Source organism: Lepisosteus oculatus, chromosome 12 (genome assembly GCF_040954835.1).
Source record: "Lepisosteus oculatus isolate fLepOcu1 chromosome 12, fLepOcu1.hap2, whole genome shotgun sequence".
Lineage (NCBI taxonomy): Eukaryota > Metazoa > Chordata > Actinopteri > Semionotiformes > Lepisosteidae > Lepisosteus > Lepisosteus oculatus.
Genome location: NC_090707.1, coordinates 22423643 through 22447226, shown reverse-complemented (window position 1 = coordinate 22447226; position 23584 = coordinate 22423643). Strand labels below are relative to the sequence as shown.

Here is a 23584-nt window from a genome sequence, read left to right as displayed (position 1 = left end):
TTTCCTCTGTCACTGCCACTGCCACATACTGTATAACTGTCACCAGTTCTTTCTCTTTTTTTAATGACTCATGTTTTGCTTCTTTTTTCCGGATTTTTGTTATAGAACAAAATATATATCTTTGAAGGACATGTTCCCTTTCTGTTTAGTGAAGGAACTGCAGAAAAGCAAGACTTTACTTGTTTTTGCAGTTTAAAAATAGTTTATTATGCTTTGGAAAGCCATTGTCCATGTTTTTCTTAGTTAATATTACATTTGTTTTCATTTTTTTAACTTGCATGCATAGTATACAATGCTCTTAATGTAAATAACTTGGTTTGGGGCCCAGGATAAGTGAGCACATTCCATACAAGTGTTATTTTAATGGTAAATAAAATATAAATTAATCAATAATAAAATTAAAATATTTTGCCAATATTATTCCATAACTGTCAGAAGGTTTTTGACTATAATATTATAATTAGGATCTCTTCAGGACAATGAAACAACACGCATCACAGAAAAACTAACATACAGTATTTATTAGTATATTGTCACATATTCTATATTCACACAGAATTATATGGCAAAAAATACTGATACATACTGATGTTTGTGTTAAACGTTCCAAAAAATGAATCAAGTTTTAAAAAAGTGATCAGAGAAAAGATGATGCTATTTCCTGGTCATGTAAGCCATAAAGGAACAATAGACCTTCTGGTGATTTAACCTTGGGTGCAGCAGCTGTTGTACCACAAATCTATAACTGGAGTTAATGGAAAAAAAGAACTAATAGGAACTAATACATGCTGAGCAATGCACACCTGTGATTGTGAAGCTGAAACACAACACAAACAGCCACTTCAATGTCAGTAAATGTAATCATTAGTTTCAGATCAGGTGGCTTTGTATGCTTTTGTCTGAGCATACTGTATTAAACATTAAACATTTACTAAATTCTAGATTCTGTTTTTGTTACTCTAGTTCAGAAGAAAATGAAATTAGGTGAAGATTTCAACATTAAATGAAAATTGACTATCTTACAAACAACCAGGTACATACAGTATTTAAAAAATTACATACATTTGTAACTCAGTTAAACTCAGTTTTTGATTTTATTATTCAGTCCTTTACTGTGATATACATAATTTATTTTTGCATCTTTATTGTATTAAATGAGATAGATAATAATAATAACAACAACAACAAAATTATATTTCACTAGACCTGACTGGTTAGCATGTACAGTATACTACACACACTATGTAGAGAACATACAACACACCTATTGGAGCAAATCAAGTAAATAATAACTGAGCTAAAAATAATTAAAACTGTTTACGAAAAGACACGGTTTCAGCATTTTTATTTGAGGTTCCAGTCCCAGTACTGATCACAACGAGCCCTGTTTAGCCTCATCAATGAACATTAAGTAGTATTCAAGCTCCGAAAAAGCATCCTGTGCTAAGGTGTAATGTAATCTGTGCAAGTGGAAGATTTGGTTACCCTGGAAATGAATTAATCCATTAGTCTACTGGGGGGAAATGAATGGATGTGCAAATGTTCCTTTACTGCACACTAGTGTTTTGTTTAAGACAATTATGTGCTCTTGTACCATTTGACCGCCTCCGAAAAGAGTAAGTCAGATGACGGGGCTTTCACTCTTGGTGGAAGGGGAGAGAGTGGGGTCCCCAGGATCCCTGACCCCAGATCCAGGCTATGAACATTGGAGATGGGGGATTGGTTTACAGTTGTAGGCTTCCAGGAGGAAGACTGACGCCCACCTATTTCTGAAACAGCTATTTAAAACTTGACTGGCATGGAGAGGACACTTTAGTTTAAAACAGCAGGACTTTTTGAACAGCTGGGGGAGGAGACACTGGGGACGGAGCTGTACTGTGTCTTCCAGCATACCATGAGAAATGTCCAAGGTGTGGAATGAGCTCCAGAGTGCCATAGTCTTTGAAGCTTATGAAAACATGGCAAAATATCTTAAAATGTAAAAATATGGCAGATTTCTTTATGGATTCTTTTAAAGTGGATTCTTGGATTCTTTAAGATGGATTCTTCTTTTTCACATTCATTCATGAAAACAGTTAATAGTTATTTTTAATTTTTTGATTAATTTAGACCTGCATTAATTTTCTGAACAGAAGAGCAAAGAATAATTCATTTTCTGTATGAAAGGTTTTGCTGGACACAGCTCTGTTCAGTCTTTATACTGTATTTAAAGAATGGAACTATTGCTCATGAAACCTGTTTTACCTGGAAAGCTGATCAAATTAAGCAACCAAGAGCTATACATTTCTCATCATAATCTTCATGTTATAAGGACTGAAAAATATCATGAGATGAGATAAGAATATCAAAGACTAAGCAAAGAAATAGGAGGTATTGTGGTTAAAGGGATAAAGGCAACCAATATCAACATCCCAAAAAAACATGAGCACTTTTTTCTGACTCCAAGTAGGCACCCAAAGAACAATAAAGCTCACATAGTAATGAAAAATATTGAAAGACAGTGCCTTCATGGAAAACTTTATTTTTGGGGCTGCAGCAGTAAATGATTATAGGTAGTCTAGGAGCGGGGAGTAAAGATAGACATTTATAGTTGGGGAGCTACTTAATACAGACTGCAGCAACTGATAATGAATGGATCTATTATCTCTATTATTATCTTTTATATATGTGATAAGCAAATATTTAAAAGCTTTTTTAAAGAATTCTAAACATAATAAGTATATAGTATATAGAAAAATAGGTATATATAAGTATATAAAAAATATATATAAAGAAATGTTCAATGATGTTCAATTATCTAGCCAGTCATTACTGGCTATGTGGAGATCCACAGGCAGCTGGCAAATTCATTAGGCAATGAGGCTGGTGAGTGATGGGCAGGGAACCAAAGCAGGCCAGCTGGTGGACTACACACCAGGTTGTGCCCAGCTGTTTGGAGCTTTACTGTCCAGTGTTGAGGGGCAGACAGTAGGAAATGGGGTCCAACTGCAAGTAAAACCAAGGGCAGACGCAGTCGGGCCACAGGTGAGGAACTGTGCTGCTGCCAGAAGGGCTAGACACCAGACAGGAACTTTGCAGATGAATGGGTTGGGTGCCAGGCAATCTCTGGATTGAGCGCCAAAGCAGGCTGCCTTAAGGAAGGGTGTAAAAGCAGGAAGAAGAAGAGAGAGAAATTACAAGTGGCTGGGAAGTAAGGAAAGTGAAGACAATGATAAAGGTGACAAAATAGCAGATGAACTGTTACAGGTTCTGGTTGGAACTGGAGTTCTGCAGGGGGCTAACATCTGAAAAGTGTGTGCCTGTTCTTTCACAAAGTAAGGCTTGCTGTCCTATTTTCAGCACACATTGAAATTATGTACAGTCTGCAGTAACCGTGAACATCTGTTTGAACACTACTGGCATTCGTTCAGGTTGAGGAGCTGGGATGAGATCATCATAGTAGCTGCCTTGTGCAGATTCACCTTAGCAAAGGCAAAGAAACTGTGCAAGAAAAACTATTTCAAATGAGTCTAACCTTATGGTAAAAGCATAATTAGACATGGAGGAGATGATCTGGGTGGGGTAATGATCTGGAGAACAAGGAGAATAGCTGAGGTGAGAAGCTGGTTAGAGACACAGCAGGAGAGAGACACATCAGGTTGCAGGATGGGCCACTGACAAGCTGTTCTGTTTCAAGGTGAGAAATGATAGAAGAACAACTTCTTGCAAGTAAAAAAAACTACAATCAATTGCTAAACCAGATGGTTGGTTGGAAGTGAAGTGGGGAATGTGTGGCAATGGTGGGTTAAGCTGCAGTAAAATCTAAGAGAGAGTTGAGTTCCTGAACCTTGTCTTAAACTGCATGTGGAGAAGATCTGATTGCACTGTGGTCTATATTGTAGATAAGTGGAAAACAAACCTAAAATGTTAGGTACATGGAAAATACATATGTGAGAAGGGAACAGGAGGCTGAAAGGAAGCAAACCAAAAACAAAGGTAGTACTGGGGAGCATTGGCACAGCAAAATAGTAAAGAGAGCAATTTACACACAAGAGTTGGATGGTTAATTGTTAGATATCTAATACTTATATTTAAATGACCAGAAATGAGGTTGTCCCTCTCCTGGACCACTATTAAAACCCCTTTAAAACCATAATTTATAAAAAAATGTACTTAATAACTCAGACCAGCCTTCTAGCACTTGAATTGCACTGTGATCCCCCACACAACTGGCAAAAATCTGCCTTTGCTTTTACAGAACCCAAAGTGGTGCTTGACCCTCTTATTATCTCTAATGTAGTGCTGGAAAGCATTCTAAACATGGTAACACAACTGCACTTAAAGGATTTTGCATTCCCATTGAAGAAGAACCCATGATTTGATTTTCTCAATATGGTAAAGGCCTATCGCTTTCACAAATAATATGGATTTTGATTTGATTTATGTGAAATGGAAACCTAAATTCTTATTGAAAAAAGCAGATAATAAGATGATGGTATATAAAAATACCTCAAATTTTCACTTACTATGTAAAAATTGTCAATGGTGGTAAACACTATGATGATTAACCCATATACATACAGTATAACTGATGTTGCTTCTATAAGCTGCTTCACCACTTCTGCAAACCACAAAATCTACTATTACTATTGCTATTACAAGCACTATGAAGCTGGTAGAAGAAGGAAGAGGATGAAGAAGAGGAGAAAATTTGGATAAAAATAAGAATATAGCCTCTGTTAGGTGAAATCACCTAAGGAGTGGCTTGTAAGCCCTTGAGGGCTCTATTAGCAGTCCTGCTTTCTGACAACCGGGTGTCAGCAGTGTGTGGAAAAAAAAAAATTATCAGGTCATTTCTGACAAGCACTTGTTCTACTGTTCAAATGTTAACACTCTTCCCAGCAGCTTCGCTTAAACACAAAACCCTTCTGAAAAATATAAAACACAGTGACCCTTAGAATACTGAGATTTAAAATATAATCTTTAGATATGCAAATTCAATTCAATTTTTTTCTGAAAGATTATCTCTGTCAGACTTTATCCTTTGTGTGTTTAAAAGTGTAATTGTAAGTATAAGATAAAAACTTTACTGTATTCAAATAAAACTGTAAACAACTTAAAATTACATAGTGTACCTTATCTTATAGTCAGAATATGGTATATAAAATTTCAGTTTAAAAAATCATAGAAACATATTTTAGGTTTTAAATTCATAATAAACCTTAAATATCTAAGACTAAAAAAGTAAAATACACAATAATGGATTATAAATATATATATATTTGATTTAATAATATTTAATGTTAATTAGTGCAAATCACTCTGAACATTTCTGACAATGAACGTCACAGAAACAAACTGTAAAACTGACACTTTAGATTGAGATTGAGATTAAGATAGATTGTGATTATGGGATAGAAATAAATCAGGCAAGTAGTTATCATCAGAGGAAACCAATGTGTATTTCAATATCTTTCCTATCACTTGACTGACAAGCAGGTTGCCACAGGTTTTAATGGAAGCATTGCTGCATAGAAAGCAATGTCAAAACCTATATGGTACCAATGTTAAGAAGTTAAAAAATAAAGAAATTTGAAAGAAATCACAAAATCACATATTCAGAGGAGTGCTGAGAATTGTAAAATGCAAACTTTCAGCAGCCAGCTGTGAAACATGGAGATACATTTGAAACTGTTTAGAGAGATTGGGTCAATAAGGTATTAATAAAAGACTTGCTAAACAAATAGAAGTGGCAAGCATGTATTGTAACAGCGGTACATTCATCAGAAAATCATCTAATTGCACAAATAACATTGATTCCAAAATCCCAAACACCAAATATAAAGCTACTCTGCAACCAAAAAAAAACAATTAAAACATTCTATCATTAAATCACCCATTTTTCTACACAATGCACTATGTACATTATTTTGTGTATTACAGTATAAATATACTGTAACTACAAAGAGTTCTATGGAGCCTGTGTTGTTTGTTAAGGATACATTATAAATAAGATATTCAAGATATCAAAGAGATATTTAAATCATCTTTCACTTTACAATACAATATACAGTAATGAAAGGTATGCTGCTAGAAATGGTAAATGTAGCTGTTTCAAAGAATAGTATTTGCTGTGCTGCAATATTTATTCCAAAAAAGATTATTATGAATCAAGGGTACAGTTCAATGTTAATTAAAACATTATGAGTAGCTCAAAAACCTTGTAACCAGGGGTGGTCCTTGTGAGTCAGAAAGGATGTAAAGTATGTCTCTATAACTCACTTACACATAATTACAAAGCCTGGACATTGAAACTCTGCCTTGCTCTCCTAGGAGTCTTAGTTAAATCAGAGGCAATGACAAGTACTGACATCCACCTGTCTTAAGCCTTTCTGCAATGTGTGTAGGTCAGGGGGTGGTAATGGGGGAGGGAGGGCATTACTCCACTCTGCTCTCTCTTGCAGTTAAGAAATGATGAAGCTCTCAATTAACATACAGAATTCACACAGGTTTAAAGTACTCTGGATTTTCTACAACAACATTCTATGTTCTCTCTGTTTTTCTCTGTAATTGTGATTAAGTTCTGACATGTTCATTAAGCATTTCATTCAATGCTTTATTTTGGAAAACCTTAGTATGTACAGTATGCGGCAAACCTATATTTATGCTCCATGTCAAAGACCTGAAGTGAGCAATTATCTGTATACTCTGTATCTCCTGAATGTTATCCAATATATTTTTAAGAAGAACACTCACCCTCCATAGTGTCCTCACATCTCTGGTTAAAGTTCTCATAGGAATCCCAACGGATGAGAGGATCCTGTGTGTTATAATCCACTGAGACACTTGGGCCATTCTCCAGGTGATCCATTCCTTGGAAAAAAAATAAATTTGTTAGGCAAGGGTCGAAATGTAAAGGTCTTTAACTCAAATGTCGAGTCATTTTCTGACTGCTTTAACCTATACAGTGTTGCGGAGGAGTCATTGCCAGTTCATGACATGGCACACACAGACACAAATATGCACACAATCACAGTAGGGCCAATTTTCAGAGGCCCGGCAGTATGTCTTTGGACTGTGAGAGAAAACCGGAGCACCTGGAAGAAACCCACACAAACATGAGAAGAACAGACAAACTCAGATAGTACCCCTGGTCTGGATTTCATAATTAATAATAGTAATTCCTTATGGTTATATTGCGCATTTCTGGACACTCCACTCAAAGTACGTTAGAGGTTACACAGTTAGTGATTTGATTCCATAATTATACAAGTAATGAAAGACTAATTGGTCTATGATTTTCCAGTTCACTTTTGTTTTTTTATGCAATTGTTTTCTGTTTAGAAATTCTCCATTCTGTGAGTACAGCTCCCATCCTTCATACCAATTGATATATTGTGATCAAAGTTCTATGAACAGCATCTCTCAACATGCGGTACTTTTTCTAACAATGTAAGTCACCATCGGTAAGGGTTTCCTCTAAGATATGAGCTATTAATACCACACATCTAAAAGTGACAAGAAAATAATTACCTTGAATTTTTTCTGGCCCAAATGAGAAGACAAACTCCACTTTACCATACTCTGGGAATCGGTCATCTGTAAGAAGAGAAATAGGAAAAAAAACCTGAAATGGCATTACTGATAAAAATGTAAGTGAAATATATGTATTATGCATATTATTTCATTTAAAGTGCTGTAATATACTAATTCAAAATATGATAATTCAGAAATAATTCAGAAGTACAATAGGAAAATATACAATGTTTTGTATATAAACTCTATAAATGTACAGATATATACAGTGGCTATTAAAAGTATTTTCACATTTTATTACAATATGGAGTCATAATTTATCTAATTTCAATAGTTGCCATTAATCTACACAAAACACTCTTAATGTCAAGGTGAAATAAAAATATTACAGATCTTCCTAAATTAATTATAAATATAAAACATGTAGAATATATATATAGATTTGAAAATAACTTATAAGTGTGGGTGGTTATCTATTAGAATATATGTGTAGATAAATGACTTATTGTATATTTACCTTTAAAAGTTTCATCCAGCTCATCCTTGCCAAAGACAATCCCTAGGTCATGGACTGCACAGGTGTGGAACTGCACTCGGAATATGACATCTCTGGTGGGGCTTCGGAACCTCTTGTGGTAACACTTTAGCTGCAGGGAGAGGAGAGATTCCAATAAGCTTTTGTCATGGTAAAGACCAGGTTCAAACATCCATGGACTTGTAGAGCTGCCACTTTGGGTCAGCATGCTATAAGTTCTTCTTCTGGGTCTAAGAGAGTATTAAATGTTGTCTTAAATGTACTGTTAAAATAAAGAAGTTATGACAGCAGTATAATCTACCTTATGCTGACATCACACTACACGACTTTTCCTAGGATTTTCAGTCATAGCCTTTATTTACATAATCGTAAGAAAATCAAAGCGAATTGCAGAGAGTCACAGCATGCGCCCGTTACCATCAGTTGTGTAGTGTGACACCCCCAGAGACTCAGTCATAGAACTCTTAATAGCCCCTATGACTCTCTGCGACTAGATACGATAAAATCAATATGGTTTGATTTTCTTGTAGCGAGTCGCAAGTCGTAGGGGTGGATAGTGAGCCAGAATAATAATAATAATAAACTTTATTTTATATAGCGCCTTTACAGGTGGCTTCTCAAAGCCCTTTACAGGATGCCAATAACAATAAATAAGAAGACTACAACAATAAATAAGAAGATTTCACAAGATAGGACACAATTATAATTACAACAATACAACAATCACAATAGAGGAGACCGTGGAAGGTGGTATTAAGAAAAGCAGAGGGGTGAAGAATGGAACCAGTTAAGTAAAGGCTTTTCTGAAGAAGAGGGTTTTGAGTCTGGATTTGAAGGAGTTTAGAGAAGGTGACTCTCTAATATCCTTGAGCAAAGAGTTCCAGAGCTTGGGGGCATAGCAGGAGAAGGCCCTGTCGCCCATACAATGTAGACGGGCTTGGGGGACAGTAAGGAGGGCAGAATTTGAAGAGCGGAGGTTGCGAGGTGGGGAGTAGGGCGATAAAAGTTCAGACAGGTATTGAGGTGCCAAGCCATGTAAAGCCTTATAGGTGAGCATGAGAATTTTAAAGTCTACGCGGAAGTGTACTTGCGAGATAATGTGCCCATTATATTACAAGTTATAGTGCAATACTTATTTGTTTACAATATTTGTTTTAAAGGTGTTTTATATTTTTAAGTGTTTTATTTTTGTAATTGTGTTCTTTATTTATAAAAATAATTATATTGCTGAAGATGTTTATTTGTGGAAAACAATGCCTGTGTTACATTTTTCAAGATGTTTACGTGCTTGTTCAGATGAGGACAAATGAGGTGACCTCGCAGTACTTTCGCGGCACAATATGAGATTTGGAAACGTGAAGAAAAGTCTTGAGGGAATCATATAATTAGTCACACCCTGTGATTCCTAGTCATATAATTTGACATCCTCTAGGACAGAAAAGGCAGCGAGATTCAGCAACTGCAGTTGTTATATTTGACATGCTCTCAAAGTATAAGTCGTGTTGAGTCATGTAGTGTGACGCTGGCTTTAGAAAGACATATTCTCTAATACAGTGTGACCGAAATGGCTTTTCATTAAGTTACGCGTAAAGTAGTGCAACATTCTTTGGTATATCAGTGTGACACTAAGACTTAAAAAAAGACACTGACAAGATTTTAAAAAACATTACTTTAAATATGCAATTTTGCTTTTCTGCATAAGCACTATCAACCTGAATGAAAAAAAACTGTTACATGTACTACTCTGCATGTTGTTTTATGGTTTCAGAGAACAGAAAATAATGCAAGTAGCATACATGTCTTTATTTGAAGGAAAACAAACCTGCCAAACTGGTTGTATGATAGATTACTGTTCTGCATCTCAATTCTATGCAGACCTTCTAATTTAATAAGAAAAAGAAAAGCCATATGTAGACTAGTAAATGTTCAGCATGAGTCCTTCACAAAAGGATCATTATTCAGCCTGGATTCTTCTGATGCAAGATCCTGTTAGGAAACACTTAAAGGGCAAAGGCTTTTTAAAGGAAACAGCCAACCTGTTTCATTCCAGCAAAGGCTTCTATTCTAGTCCAGGTTTTTAATCTTAGTTTTTTTTTTTTCAATTAAGCCTTCACGCTTGCTGTGGCAAGAAAAATGTTGTTATATACAGTACTGTAGGTTACTATTCAAATATCTGTAAAAGCGCTCTTAACCAACAACGTCAGAAAAATACATTGTATTTAATTGGCAACAGCGAAGACCAGCCTAGAGCAGCAAATGTCAACTATCCATGCACAAAAGATTAGTTATAATATTAAAATGCTGTATACAAATGATAGTATTACAAAATGATATTTCTATCCTTGGAACTACAGCTTTTACTCTTCTAATTCATCGCCTTTTCTACTTTTGCTTGTTGTATTTTTTGCAGGACAGAATATCCATAAACATGAACCATCTTTCCTGCATCTTTGCAGTACAATATTAAACACCAAAAGAGAAAGAGGAAATATCCCTGGGTCCCATGCCAATGATTGTAATCCAAGCCTCCACATGCTGGACAGCAAAACTATAATTATGAGATTAGAATAAGGCCATAAGGATTCAAAGAATGCACAGGTTTTCTATTACTAAAGACTGCAACAAAATAAACAAAATTAATTCAGTTTTTAAGTGGTTTTTGATTCTGTTTTTATGAAAATCCCACTTAATAATTCATTTGAGGATTGAAGGAAAACTAGAAATAATAAAATATTCTTCTACATAAAAAAATAACTGTTTTCTTTTTGACTGACAAACGACCTTAAAACACATACAAAGCTGGGGATTATCTGAAAGTGGCCTTAGAATACATTGCATCAGCTGCATTAATAATAATGACCATTTCTATGAAAATATTCAGAAACTGGGGATTCAGAAGCTTGATCTTAACACTTGTTTCAGTTCCTTTATGTTCCTTACCATAAAGGATTTAATAACTGGTACTTCCTGGTGTAAAAGAATATTACTTTTTATTTAACTGACAAGGAGGAAATCATTACTTCATTCCTTTCATTAATGCTCCAATTTAAGATGGCATTTTTTTTTTATTTCTCTTTTATCTCTCTCCAGCTTCTGCATAATGTATGGTCATTATTGTGTGCTGTTATTCATAGGTTACCAGTAGGGAATTGCTTCCTGACAACTAGTTGTTAACTAGTTGGTAATATACCTCTGTCAAAGATATACAGTATTTAACTTATATAAATTAAAATAATTTAAATATCTTTGTTATGTGAAAAAGGTCTGGTGGACTTAGCCCTGGATTTTTTTTTAGTACAGTATGTGTAAATATCCTGCATTCTGATCATCTAGATCAGTTGTTCTCAATTGTGGTCCGCAGACCAGAGCGTGCACCAGGTGGTCCATGGGCTGACCTGATCATCTTTCTTAAAGCAAGTCTACAATGTTTGCTACGAAGGGGCTCCACCTGGGAGCACTGTTAAGAACTGCAAGCTGTAAATAGAGGGAGGAGGGAGTTGTGTGTTGGTTCTAGGTATCCGGGTTTCAGCAGCCGTTAAGGGGATTATATGTGTCAGTAATGTGGCGAGCACTAGCCTAGTCGTAGGCTTGGCTGGCTTGAGGGTTTGCTGAAAGGGCAATGTTTCCATTCATTCTCCTTGGCTGTACCGTTCTGTTGACTTTGTGATTTTATTAAGCTTGAGTTATGGCGGACCACCTCGCCTCTTTATTTTCCCCATCAATGCCTATCACTACAGTGTTTTAGTTTTGTGCAGCAAGGATGAAATGATGTCACACATTGAAAACGAGACAGTCAGTTTGGCGGCAACGTCCTTGCCGCTGTGCAGCAGTCTATTGTCGTTACTGATGCACGGGTCAGCTTTTTATTTTACCCGCCCCCACCCGACCTGATTTAAAATGACAAGGTCAGTTTTAAACCTTAAAATCACTTTAATTTAAGATACAAACGATCAGTTTTGTACAATCCGAATATGCTGGACTTATTGACATAGCTCTGAAGCATTCCCAACCGTTCCCAACAACCTAAGCTTGTGAGCTTGGATTTTCGACACTTGTTGGACTGAAACCAAAGAAGATAAATCAGCTGAACATGGAGCCAGACATGAGACTAAAGTTGTCCAGCTTGGATCCAGATATCTCTTCTCTGACTGCTCAACAAAAGGAGCTCCATTCTTCACATTACCTTTTTAAGTAATAAAAACATTTACAGAATATGCAGCTTTGTTTGTAAAAATATTAGTACTTTCCATAAAATTTTATTCAATATTAGTTATTTTTAGTTCATTAATGGGTGATAATTTTTACAGGGTAAGTGGACGTAGGCATAGGTGGTCCACCATATCTGTGACTTAGTGTAAGTGGTCCACGGACCACAGAACTTTGAAAACCACTGATCTAGATAATTACTGGATGATTTGTTTGTCAAGTACTATAAATATTAATGTAAAAACGCAATGCTCTTTTTAAGTATAGTAAAGTATCAGTCATGAAAAAATGCACAAATTACAAGTGCAAATTCAACTTGATTATCTGGGAATGTAAACATTCAAGAATTTATCATCTTTCTGGCAGTAGCAGTGTTAGTAGCAAGGAAACAAAATGGATATACAGTATAGTTTTTTCACAAGTTGGTCATTGTCAGGATAGAACCGCCAATTACATTCAGCTCTTCTCAGTCTGTTTGTCTCCCATAATAAACACCTTGGGATTCATGGCTATAATCTATTTTATTGCTTGTTTCTATTATGTCATCAAAAATCCATTGCTGATTAAACTGAATGAGTGTGAATTAAAGATAAACTTTAATTTATATATACTGTATATGAATGGGACACAATGTCAAATGTTAGACATTAGTGAGCCTTACGCTATATCGCTTCAAGATTATTGATAGTAGTGCAAGGCGGAAAGCATGCACATCCAAAAGGTTATACAGTGGTACATTACAAAATATACAGAAGGAAAGCCCCTCATAGTTATTTAAATGTTACAAAATGTTTATTCCAACAACACACATAATCATAACATTAATGTTTCAACCAGAGTTTAAAACATATTATTTAAATAAAAGTTAATTTTCCATTCACAAAGTAAACCATATTAACAAAACAATTAGGATCCATCAAGTCTCTTCATTTATCTTTTACTAAAGGACCTTTAAATGAGTATCCCCCCATAAAAAAACATGTATATGGGTTAACAAGATCACTGCTAGTAATCGAAATTATTATTCATTTTTTAATAAACACTAATACTATAATGTTTTATTTCTTAAGACCTATTTAATTCAACATAACAATACCAACAGTATCAGCAATACCAACAAATGCAACATGATTTGAAGTTGGTCACTTGTTCCATTACTTCAGTTCTGAAATGAAGAGTTTTATGGTCTAACTTTAGGATGACTACAATTTTTTTTCCACCTTAGTTAATGGAAAACACATTCTCATTTTCACACAATAGTGATCTGGAGGCCCATTTATACAGCAGGGTATTGACAGGAGATGCAGTGGTTAGCATTGCTGCCCCTGCAGCACTGAGACCCTGGGTTCAATTCCAGACCTGGGATCCTTTCTGCGTGGAGTTTCTATGTTCACCCTGTATTTGCATGACTTTCTTCTAAGTGCTTGTCTTTCCTTCCACAGTCCAAAGACATACTGGTAGGCCAGTTGGCTTCTTTGAAAATGTGACCCTACTGTGATTGTGGACATATTTGTGTAATGAACAAGTAATAAGTTTGTTCCATGCTGAAAAGAGAAGAAAGAAAACACAACCTTCTGAAGAAGGCTCCATGGCCGAAACGTTGTGTTTTCTTTCTTCTTTTTTCAGCATGGAATAAACCTATTACTTCTTCCTTTGTAGCCTACGCATGCTGATGCAGCTACCCACCTGAACTATATTTGTCTAAGTATAAGTTGCCCTGGTGTGAATGTCTGTGTGTACTGTATGTGTCTACATGGCACAAACGGACGCACGCACAGACAATCCAGGGTGTACCCCATCCTGCACCTGTTACTTGTCGAGATAGGCTCAGGCTCCCCTGCAACCCTGAATTCAATGAAGAAAGTCAATGGTTGTGTGCTATTGACAGGAGCAATGTGAATTAATTGTCTGGCTCAAGCAGTGTCCCATGTTTAGCTCTAGTCTAGAGCCCCAGAATCCTAACCACCCTTCCTAGATAGTGCCACTTCATAAAAAATACTGAATCCTGTTGGGATTCCCTGACAAACAATCCTAAGGTTCCAGTCAATTGTCTTCTCTCAGCTGTTCTCCAAATTTGGTGTTATGGCCAAAAGTACATGAGAAACCTGCTATATAAAATTTTTGTAAAACTAAATTTGATTATTTTCAAAAGATTTTAATGTAACATCCCGGTCCACAAATATTGTTTGCAAGTATTGTATTATTATCTTACCAGAATGTCCCCTTTCAGAAGTAACCCAGGCTCAATTGTGATGCAGATGCTGGTTTGACTATCTCCCTGGACATTGCTAGAATTGGAGTTGAGAAAGAAATCAAGGTTATTTTTGATGGTTCATCAAATCAGATCAATTCATTGCTTGTACATATTTTTCTGTTTCATTGAGAAAGCTGAATAATAGATATTTTAAATAGATTGACAACAAGCTTGAATATAATCGTTTTTCTAGTTTTAACATTTGAAATTCTCAAGTTCAGATCCTTTAAGTGAAGTAGTAATTGTGACATTAAAAAAATCTATAAGAGTTGACAGAAAAAAGAAGTGCAGTGAAACTGAATATTTGACTTCCATCAAGATTTATTTTAGTTACAGTCCTCTAGAGTTGTGGTGCAGATAGAGTATCAGGAGCCTCATAAAAACAGGGTGGTGGCCATTACACCAGAGCTGTTAGCATTCCCTGCAGGTCGGGATAATCTGGGGCTAAGCTCTTAATCAGAGAATTAAACAGAACACTTTCCCTTCAAAATAAGAATTTCAGATAGTTTGTCTACTCTCAAATCCCTAGCTCATCATCTAAGACCTGACATATGTCTGCTAGAAGGTTAGCAAATACAAAAGCTCTGGTCTTTTTTCTTCTCTTTTTTCTAACTTAAGTTTAAAAATTCAGACTTTTTAAAACAAATAAACTACACAAATATTTTTCACTTAATGGAGTGGCTGTACTCTTGTGACATTCCTTTTCAACAAAAGAGGAACAAGTTAAGTTTAATGTCATGTTGAAAAGTAGAAAGAAGGAACAAAATGTTTCACACATCTGAAGAAGGCTCAATAGACAAAATGCTATATTTCGTCTGTCAACTTTTCAGGGTGGAAATAACTCTACTAACCACAGGAATATAAAATATTAGGATGCTTGCTTTTATTTCCTTTCTAAAACATACATAAATTGTACACATTTTAGTAATAATCATATTGCAATTATAATGCCTTACATTTATACTTACTGAGTACTTTTCTAGCTAAAGAATTCCAAATCACTTTTCATGCAGTAGAGGATCTAGTTTATCCAGCACTGAAGTACAGTAGCCACTGGGTGATGCACAGCAGCCAGTGCCAACAGTCTCAATACACATCAGATCATGTGGATAAGTGAGAAATTGCTTCACCAATTGAATTTAGGAAGAACTTTAAAGAACTTTAGAAATTCTTTATAACTTAGGCTGGATTGTGCCAACCCAATACAGAATTCAGCCAGGATATTTGAATCAACAGATTTATTACCACTTTTAAGGAGTTTTATGGCAGTTTTGATTGAAATAATTTTGTAAATTCACACACATACATAAAATACATATCTACATACAGTAATATTGTATGTATTTCAATGACTGATATCCATCAAATGCACTCTCATTCAAAGTGTTTTTTCCATGTCAGTTAATAAAAAGCCCAACAATACTACCACTATACCGTTCCATATGCAGTACAATATCTCCACATTTAGTGTATATTATCTTTCTTTTGGATGGTATATACAGTACTGTATCAGGGAATTCAGAGAAATGACAAGGAAAGTCCACAGAACACACAATTGAGAATGGTATTCATTTTCCACAGCATTTTGGAAACAATGAATCTTTGTGACTTTGGAACTCTTCATACTGTCACTTCATGGCAGATACACAAAGTCCAGATGATTAGTGTGGAAAACTATAAGGCTTTTTTCTTTATTACAGCGATGCCATTCAGGCACCTTGCCAGCACAGCAAGAAATTGGAAAGGGGGGAGGGCATTAAAGTGAATGTTTCACTTACTAGATCCCAGATGTGTACACTGGCTGCATCGCCTGGTAAATCTTGAGGAAAGGGCGGCAACCTGGAAAGACACCGGAGAACAAAAAACAGGAAAACTCGTTAGCAATGGGACTGGCCAGAGTAAAACAAAGGCCTCAAAGCTTCCAAGACAAATAACTGTATATCAAATGAGGGTTGAGAGGGATGGGAGTCCACAGATACGTAACAGCTTTGCTGGTCTCTTCAAAGAACAATTCCAGTCCAAAGAATTGCAGCACCAAACTTGTCTGCCCTCCTCTTAAACATGCTTTAAACACCTTCCATTCACAGAATTCCAACACCTCATTCATCTCTCTAGTGCAATCTGAACATATTTAGCTGATTTGTAATATTTTGAAAATCACTTAAGGTACAATGCAAATGACAGTTACTAAAATTAAATCAGTTTGTCACTGTTTTGTTCCAACTCCATTGCCATTCATCTAAGGAGAAAATGTGGATCATAATCATAGATTGCAACTTTTGGATAGGATGGCATGAACTCAAGAGTTGGCCATTTCTGTGACAGACAGCTTTAGTTGCTGTCAGATTCCATACAGTTTTAAAATGCGCCATATGCCAACCTCTCTGGCAAGATCCTACTGTATCATTCCCAGGGGATCTGATTATCTTTTGTAATTTCTGCATTCAATTTATTGAATGTTAGTGACTGAATTAAACTTAATAATATATTAAATAATTATAATTATAATAATAATAAAAAATAGTTGGTGTTATAAAATAAATAAAGGTACATTAAACCCTTTTTTCTGGCAAAAAAAAAAATGAAAAGTAGCTTTTACTCACCTCCTTTGGATTCAAAGTTTGGGATTCCATGCATGATGACATGGTGTAAAAATAATGGCTTATTGTTTATTTTGATAGTCCCAGACAGCAAGCCACTGAAGTACTGCACATATCTGCAAGAAGGTATGAATGACTTATATTTCAAAGTATTAAGCATAAAGAGCATTATTAACAGTAGTATTATTAGTAATTGTAATATAGCATAAGAAAAACAATATGAACTTAACAAATGTCTCCAAAACACAAATGTAAGCACATACTGTATGTCTAGTAAAGGACAAGAAAATATTAAACAGTATCATTGTCAATTATATATGAACATATTAAAATGTTATGTTAATCAACATTAATCAATGTTTTTTAGTTTAGTGCTCAGTACAGTATGTGTTCTTATATTAAACTGGTGGGCTGCTGTTGTATTATCTCTCTTTCCATGTGTGCCTAAGGGATCAGTGAAGTTCTAATTGATAACCTGGCATGTATTTTTATTCCTAGATGAAAGGAATAATTATCATTCTTTACATTTATATAGTGTTCAAAGTGTACAGTGCATTTATATAGAAGATTCATGACCACATGTTAAAACTGTTATGTACGTGGATCAATGTAGATAGTTTCTTAAACAGAAAAGCTAGAACAATCTCTCTGGTTTAATTCCCTGTCCTTTGCACATACAACAGAAATGACCACAATACAAAAGCTTCTCTGGCTTGTGTCCCAGGACCTATTTTCCATGAACCACTAGACCAGTTCCACAGCTCAACTTGTCAAAAACGCCTTGAGTGAAACCTCACAGTATTTTCTCCTTCTTTAGTGTGGACATTCATGTTTTCCATATCCAGCAACCCATACACCAAGAACTCAGCTCATTTGTTTCTCTGTGTGCTGCTGTGGTATATATAGACTAAATCCAAAAGGCATCCCACATCAAAACAGGGTGTAGTGCAAGACAAGTGTCCTTTAAATACAATATTACTGTTGTAAATGCATGATCTTTTTCTAGAAGTGTTTGTATGACATATCTTTGAGCAAGCAGAATGTTTTTGAACAATCAGCTCCAATTTCAAACCACTGTACTCAAGCCTACTTTGTTATCCATACCTAACTACAAGTTTTCAGAGCTGACACTAGCAGTGGATTTCACATTAAGACTTTGAAAACTCTCAGTTCAATACTGGTTTGGCAGTGTAGAAATTCAGCTCTCTCCATGTTAATGTCACACATGCCTCCCATAATAACTGCAGACTGTTAGGCACTCCAGTCCTGGCTAATTATATATCAGTCAGGAAATAGCAGAGTAGAAGCATAAAGTTGAGGCATGGCAACTAAAGCCCCTTTAAAGATTGGAGTGAGCCATTATTCTAAAAGTGGAGCACTCTTACAGCACCAACGGACTTCACTTTGTGACAGCCTTTCTAAATTATTTCTGTTTATTAAGAGAAACATACAATTAAATGGGTGTATCCACATATACTAGAAGTCTGTAACAGTTGTATAAAACAAAAATTCAGAAGCACTGACCAAGAAAAAAGATTATAGTTCTGAGCAACTAACACTTAACTTCAAAAACCAAGCACTCTTTCTCCTTAGTAATCTCTGAAATATTGAGATTCCCATAACACAAGTGTTGGTTTTATTTATGATGGATAATTTGAAAACTATGTTACCATAATAGGATCATGATTAGCTTTATAGGACAGTTAACTTTGTAAATAAATCAGTAAGCTGTTCAATGCCAGGTACTGCAACTTGTGAGAACTACCATCTTTATTTCAGCCTTATATAATAAGAAATCATTCATACTTGTCCACTTTTTCAGAAATCCATTTATCAATTGACAGTGTACAATGAAAACCTGTGAACAGCCCAAAGACTAGATACAAAATATACTGTAGAAGATGTCACAACAAGCACTTTTCCATGGTAAAAACAATATATATTGCAACCAGGGTCAAACTCATAAACTGCACAGGAAGGTACCAAGGAGTTAAACAGGAAGTGCAATCAAACTGACCTCTTCTGGGAGGGTTGGCCCACAGGAAGCACTTTATCTTCATAAAACCTCTTCATGGCAAATCTGTCCAGGGCTTGATCTGCACTGCATTGCAAGAGTTGCATCTTTTCAATATTCGCTTCAGCTGCCATATTTCAGCTTTTATTGTTGTATACATTGGTATGCATGAAGTGTAAGCAACTTGCAAAACAGCTTCTAATGAGCTTACCGTCATAAATGACCATAATGGCATATGTCTAATGAAAGTAATATAAATACCATAAATTCTGAAAGATTCAGAGTTGACAATTTCTATCACTCAACAGACAATGATATTATAGAGAAGGTGAATAAATGTTTAAAGCACAATATCTACTATCACAACTGTTTATTTACAATATCTAATATTTGTCTACCATTTCCACTTTTAACAAAAGCTATACCTCTACGATTACAGCTCTGTGTCTCCTATGCTGTGTTTCCTATGCTGAAAGAGGCCAATGAAAAACTGAATGTTTTAATAAAAGGCAGACTTCTTTTAATAGTCTTCAATTTATCCTAACTTTATAGTATCAATAAAAAACAACTAGTAGGGTTAGTGTTATAAAGGATTTATTTGATCGATATTTTTTTTTGTATTTGTATTTGTTTTCCAAATCATTATTTCAGTTGCCTCTGAGGCCAGAGTGTTTGTAATGTATAGTCTCATTGTTTTATTGATACTGTATATTTGAAGTCTTTTAATGAAAAATTAAGGCTTCCTGTTTCATCTCACATACTGTATCTACTCATTTAATTTCATAAAGATTATGCCCTTCATTTACAAAGCTATTTGGAGTTATTACCCATAATATTATCTCTTACAAAAATCACTTACCTGGCTGAAATATTGCTGTAATGCATGTAAGCTGCCACTACAACCCCAGTCCTCCCACGATTGCCCTGCAAAAAGTTGAAAGATTTTCCATGAGACAAGGGTTTATATTGATCAATTCATGAGCACAATAAACATGATCCAATAAAGACCTACAAAATGATTCTGCAGTTTCATAGTACAGGTATGCGAATCTACATATATGGATTTATATAGGAAAGCTGAGGAAAACTGACTTTGTAAACATTTTGTTGAAAATTATTGTTTTTATAAAAGCTGTTTTTAAATATGATGATGTTTCTTCATTTGTGAAAATGTCACCTTTTACTCTTTTTTGTGACTAAACATGCAGGCATCAAAAATTGTGTTTTGTTGTTTTTGAACAGTAAAGAACAGCTCTAATTAAGCACTAAGTAAAATCAGCAATGATAGTGTGACACAAAATACTCGCAAAAAGTTATTTAATAAAATTTGTCAGAACTGAATCTGAAAACAGTTAAACATTAATTTATTTCCCTCATGTGTTGTATAAAACCAGTAATAAACAGCACAGGGAACTGCTATTCAGGTCAAGATGAAATTTGTAAATACTGTAGGACTTTTCAAAACACAAGAAATAAACATTATAATAATAATTTTGATTTTGATCCCTGTCATCTAAATGAGGCTGAAAAGTGGCACAAATTGTCACCATGGTAATTATTTGTTTTTCTTGTTGACAGAAAACATTTCACATTTTATACTTTATGTTTACTTGCATTCCCCCACCATGCCTACTAATAAAAAAGACAGTATATCCATATCATCCTGATAATATTTTATAACCTTTCCTAAAACCATAGTGAGGGTAAATAACATGAAGGTCATGTACAACTGGTGTGTAAAATGTGATGGAAAATTGCCATCACTAACCATATACTGCCACAAAAATGAAATAAAACATCACTCCAACTTTTCCCATTGTCAAGTCTTTATTGTTATCATTGGCAATTGAGTATATGGCATTTTCCAGCTGGTAAAATCCATTTACCATTATCAAATTTCTTTAGGAATTATTTTCAGCTATGCAAAATGAGGAAAAAGAGGTATTTTGATAGTATTGCCTTTCAGTACAATAATATAACCACCATGCCAGTAAATCCTGTTTATGGATAGGAAAAAAGGACATTGAAATTATAACTTTCTGTCATGATAAAACAGATGACAGGTCATCATATGATTAAATAAAACGAGGCTATATAATTAATATATGAATATTTTTTATGGCTTTATAAATAGTGTTAGTACTCATTTAGTTTCTTTAGGTATTAGGTGAAACTGGTTAATGCTACTGTTGACATTTTGTACAATGGTCGGAAAACATGTCTTAGATGTTAGATTGGCTTATCAGTTATTTTTTAGATTTATCTTGAATGCTGTAATTCCTGTCATTAATACATTTGGAAAGCAAAGAGGGGATTATTCAAGTTCATGAAACAGATAAAAAAACATCAAAGCTAATTTCTAGAGATGTTGATCGTTTATACTCTAAGGAAAGGAAAGATGTGGTGGTAGGGTTATGTATGGCATTGTGAAAATAGTAATTTGCAACAGACGCATTGTACACAAACAAAAGAGAAAAGACAGACAAGGATAGATATACAAATGGATAAAAATATTGTTTCTGTTGAACTTTAACTAGAGATATGGAAAAACCCTCTATAAAAACATAATACAAACAGTCCTATCTAAGAAAAGAAAAAAGAAAAGACAGACAAGGATAGATATACAAATGGATAAAAATATTGTTTCTGTTGAACTTTAACTAGAGATATGGAAAACCCCTCTATAAAAACATAATACAAACAGTCCTATTCCTATCTAAGCACTTTGTGTCCCATTTTTTCAACTCTTTTTTTAGTAAATTAATGAAAAATGCAGAAATTGTAACTGTAAAGTGTGTGATGTAAAACTTTTTTTTTTAATATTCCAAACTTCTTGTTTCCCAGTCCTGACAATTAGGTGAAATCTCACACCCTCTCTCTTAAAGCTGTGAGGTCTTGAAGAATGAGAATGGCTCTATATTGCCATCTGCTGACTATAAATATAGCACAATGTAAAAAAGCTTTAATTTTTAAAAATATATTTTTGGATGCAGTAAGCTTTAGACAATGTTTTGCACAAATTTATATGGCACATATATGAATATCTGATCTCCATATTATTATGTTGCAGACATTTTAACAGGGCTTCACATTTAGCTATATACTAGAGGGTTGATACATCATGTTACGTGTTGTATTACTGTATCTGAAGCAAAAAAAAACACTATAAGCAATCACTGTCATAACAATAAAGAACTGTGTGGCGTATAAAACGGGCTTACTGGGTTATGATTCCCCATTGTGATGTACTGTACATACCATTAACATTCTAGATTCCTTAGAATTATGAAAAAAAATCATAATGATTGTTTCCTTTTGACACTTTACTTCCTTCAGAGTATGAGGGAACATTACTATTTTCATATCCATGACAGGAGAACATCAGCAGAGAGAAAAGATAGAGTCTGAAGATGGGGGAAGGAGAGATTGAAGAAGTCTCACACCTTGTTGTGAAGCACCACCACATTGTGAGGGTCAGTGTTCAGCCAAGTGTCCATGGCCTTACAGATGCTGCAGATCTTGTCAAGTGCAGGAGCGTGGTGGTCTGGCCAACCAAAATCCAGAACCTACAAAAGACAGTCAGAAAATCATACCTGTCAACACTACAGATGACTTGTTCTTGGCACATACAGTGTATACCACAGTGTATACATTGTACTGATAGGACTCGAAAGGCTACTGTTTTAATAAAAGAGTTACTATATGTCCGAAACGTAATTTACTGCATGATGTCCCCATCAACATTTATAGATAGTGCAGGACTGATTGACACACTGATTTCTAAATTCATTCCAAATGATCAGGATTACTCAAGATTCAAAATGTGAATTTATACGTGACAGTTATCCCAGGGTAAAACTCACAGTGCTTGCAAATAAATTCTAGAGTTATAGATCTGAGACATGGTAGGATCTTTTACTTCCCTAGACTTGCACTCAGATTTTGTCATTCCCTGAGATATCTGTCTTCTCTTAATATAGGCAAGTCTGATAAATATGTGCACATCTGGTAAATTTACCTTTGGATTTAGCTTGGCAATGTCATACCTTCTTTCACTGAGGTTAAAGAGCTGAAATAAAGCACACTTGTTTAATACATGCTGGAATATTTCATTTCTATATTACTTGTTTTAAAGTAAAATTAACATAGTAGGTACGATATGTCTAACAGGTTCACTATAGTATGTCTAGTACTTTTTATTGATCTTTATTTAAAAACTTTAAAGACTTTTTAAAGAAATTGTTACAAATGATAAAGAATAAAGAACACAAAACAGAGCGATTCATAGTCTATATATAATTCCAATATAATTGTACATTATCGGCTGTTTTTTAACAGCTGCTAACTAAGGTTGTTGTATACCAGCTGATAAATAAAACACTGATCAGAGTTATATGAAGTTCTGTAGCCATCCAAATAAAATTAACCTTGAAAGCTTTGGAACGGCACCAATGAAATAA

The 23584-nt window shown here is 34.8% G+C and overlaps 1 protein-coding gene across 13 annotated transcripts in view; it reads right to left on the bottom strand.

Moving 5' to 3' along the window:
* The window catches only part of tns1b (tensin 1b), a 254799-nt gene that overhangs the window by 54989 nt on the left and 176226 nt on the right, over positions 1–23584 (bottom strand). For all 13 annotated transcript variants that reach the window (XM_015359171.2, XM_015359174.2, XM_006636697.3 and 10 more), the window contains 10 exons: positions 23143–23193; positions 22568–22690; positions 19984–20048; positions 19128–19211; positions 17114–17226; positions 16289–16349; positions 14469–14544; positions 8033–8162; positions 7513–7578; positions 6736–6852 (listed from right to left, as the gene is read on the bottom strand). In XM_015359171.2, coding sequence (XP_015214657.1) covers positions 6736–6852; positions 7513–7578; positions 8033–8162; positions 14469–14544; positions 16289–16349; positions 17114–17226; positions 19128–19211; positions 19984–20048; positions 22568–22690; positions 23143–23193 — 886 coding nt within the window. The remainder of the gene's footprint in view (positions 1–6735; positions 6853–7512; positions 7579–8032; positions 8163–14468; positions 14545–16288; positions 16350–17113; positions 17227–19127; positions 19212–19983; positions 20049–22567; positions 22691–23142; positions 23194–23584) is intronic.